The 2,658-nt window shown below is 29.5% G+C and overlaps 1 protein-coding gene across 1 annotated transcript in view; it reads left to right on the top strand.

Annotated features, from left to right (window-relative positions):
* The window catches only part of LOC109849296 (BTB/POZ domain-containing protein At1g03010), a 7,683-nt gene continuing 5,558 nt past the window's right edge, over positions 534-2,658 (top strand). The window contains exons 1-2 of the mRNA XM_020419105.1: positions 534-763; positions 939-1,005. Of these exons, the coding sequence (XP_020274694.1) occupies positions 672-763; positions 939-1,005 (159 nt within the window). The 5' untranslated portion in view covers positions 534-671. The remainder of the gene's footprint in view (positions 764-938; positions 1,006-2,658) is intronic.

Below are 2,658 nucleotides of genomic sequence, written 5' to 3'. Positions count from 1 at the left end.
AATCAAAGAATTCCAATCCCACTATTGCTTCATTAAAAATCTAAAACAAAAATAGTACAAGGCGGAAAATTATATTACTTTATTTACATTATAAGCAAAAACAACAAAGAAGAGTTAATTATATATTTGAATGACTCCCATAACATATGCACCATTCTTCTTAATTTTCTGAAAAACTTTCAACAAACAATATGGGATATAATAGGAACAAAATTTTCACTTCTCACTAAAAATATTGTATGTATGTCAACCCAAATATTAGAAAGAAATGAAGATTAATTTTTAGCAATATACCCCTAATTAAATATCTTCACTTCCCTCTAAAATATGTAGTCTACATTAAATCATATCTTAGGTATGCATACATGTACAACGTAACGAGTTTAAAAATTGCAAGGGGCTATTAGCATAAAGGAGGAGCTCATGTACTCTCTGATCACACTTCAATCCCTTTCGGCTATAGAAAAAAAGGTAGTACTAGAGTAATCACCAACAAATCCCTTGCTTAGCAATCAAGTGCCTAACTGTTATAAACAACAACTTTTTCTCTTCCAATAAAATCCACATTATTCTCTCCCTAGCAGTCTAATCCCACTCCAGATCCATAAACCTCTCTCTCTCTCTCTCTCTCTCTCTCTCAAAGAGAGAACAGAATTCAGAGAAACACAAAGATGGGTGTTTCAACAGTCACTGAATTAAAGCAAAGCGTTTCAGGGAAGAGAACATTCAGACAAAGCTCGAGCACTCGGCAGGTCAACGACTGGTAACCAACTCATCTCTTCAATTTTTTTACATGAAGATTTACAGTTTTCATGTATCCAAAAACATTGTATGGATGTTAATATAAACAACATTCAGTGTTAATTCGTTAACTTTTTTAATTCATAATTTGCAACTTCTTTGCTTAATTTTCCTCTATCTAATCTTTTTTTTTTCAGGCCTCTCACTGATGTATCAAGTGATCTCACTGTTGAAGTAGGAAGCACCCACTTTGCACTTCATAAGGTACAGCCAATTATTTCAAGGCAATCCGTTCAAATGCTAAGTAATAATCTATATCTAGTCCAGGGATTGTTATAATATCGCCGCAATTGTAATTGCAATGCAAGCATCAGTTATATGCAAATCAGTTGCATACAATTGCAATGGTTTGATTCAATTTTAGAATTTGACAATTTGCACCAACATATGTAGTATTTGGGCTTCATATTTTCTAAATTTATGTTACACGATGCAATTAGAGATATAATTAATTAAGTCTACAATATGAGAAAACTAAGACTTACAACCAAATCTGTGTAAATCTTCAGTTGTCACTATATAGTTTAGAAAATTGTAGTTGCTACAGTACTTAATGTAAAATAAACAATTGCAATGATTTAGAATGCCATAGCTCCCATAAAAGGTTTAATTTTAGAAAATCTCACTCGGTTATTTTATTTTTATAAAATCTCCTTCAAATTTGAGGGTGTTGTAGATAACACCCCTCGACTTTTAAAATATGACTAAACCCCATTAACTATGAGGTATCTCACAAAATCTCCCTTTATCTTTTTACTTTTTTCAAATAACCGGCTTAATATTATTAATTTAAAATATACAATGACTAAACCCTTGGTCGAAAAAAAATCCACGTGAGTTTAAAAACCAAACCCAATTGAAATTGTAGACTTTGGTTCGATGGGTTTTGCTTAGGAAACTGGTTTTTTTTAAAAATTTAAAAGTTTCAATTATTGCAAACATTGCAAGTAAGGATAATAAAAAAAAGGAGTTTAATGTTTCAAAAAAGAAAAAAAATAGATTTGCATGTAAACCTAACAATGAAAAGGAGCATTTGTTTTTTTTTGGATGTGGGGTGTGGGTGGGGGGTGGGGGGGGGCATTAAAATGAAAATTAAGTTTAACCAAAAAAAGTAAAAAAGGAACACAATGGTCAAAAAGAATTAATGTCTTAGTGATAGTATGATCATTTTAAAGCATTTATTCCTTTAGGTGTCATTTGACAAAGAGTTAAGAGAGAAGGATTAAGAATATGGCTTAACTTAGTTAACCCTTTATGAGGGGTTAAAATTAATTTAGTTATTTAACATGAAGGGTTAAATTTTTTTGGCAAATAAATAAAGGTTAGTAGGTTAATCCCTTTATTTTTTTCTAAAATATCAACTTTAACCTTATTGAAAGTTAGAAAGATCACTAACAACTATTCCATTAAGATTAATTCAACTAGAGTTTGCATTCGCGTAAACTATAAAAATATTCTCACTTATGTATTACTTAACTAAATAATGTGGAGATGACTAATAAAAATAAATTTAGATTAAAAATATGAATTATCATTGTAGCATGAAATTAAATATTTAAAAGTGATAATGAACTAACAAATTTTGAAAGGCCTTTAATTAATCGTTAATCTCAAAAGAAAATTGATTATCCAAGAACAAAAATATAGATATGTGACATGATTGCTAAAAATAACAATTTGCTCAAAATACTATACAAGATTGCTAAAATATAGATAGCAGTAAAATTTTATAATGCAAATTTAGAAGTACATTCAACTTTTGAACTCATTACGTATTGATATGTGACATGCCAAATTAATATTTATTTAGCTAGGTAGCTAGGTTGTTTTACAATAGTAAAATTTTTGTGATATTAT

Source organism: Asparagus officinalis, chromosome 7 (assembly GCF_001876935.1).
Source record: "Asparagus officinalis chromosome 7, Aspof.V1, whole genome shotgun sequence".
In the NCBI taxonomy this organism is placed as follows: domain Eukaryota; kingdom Viridiplantae; phylum Streptophyta; class Magnoliopsida; order Asparagales; family Asparagaceae; genus Asparagus; species Asparagus officinalis.
This window is presented reverse-complemented; position numbering and strand designations above follow the sequence as displayed.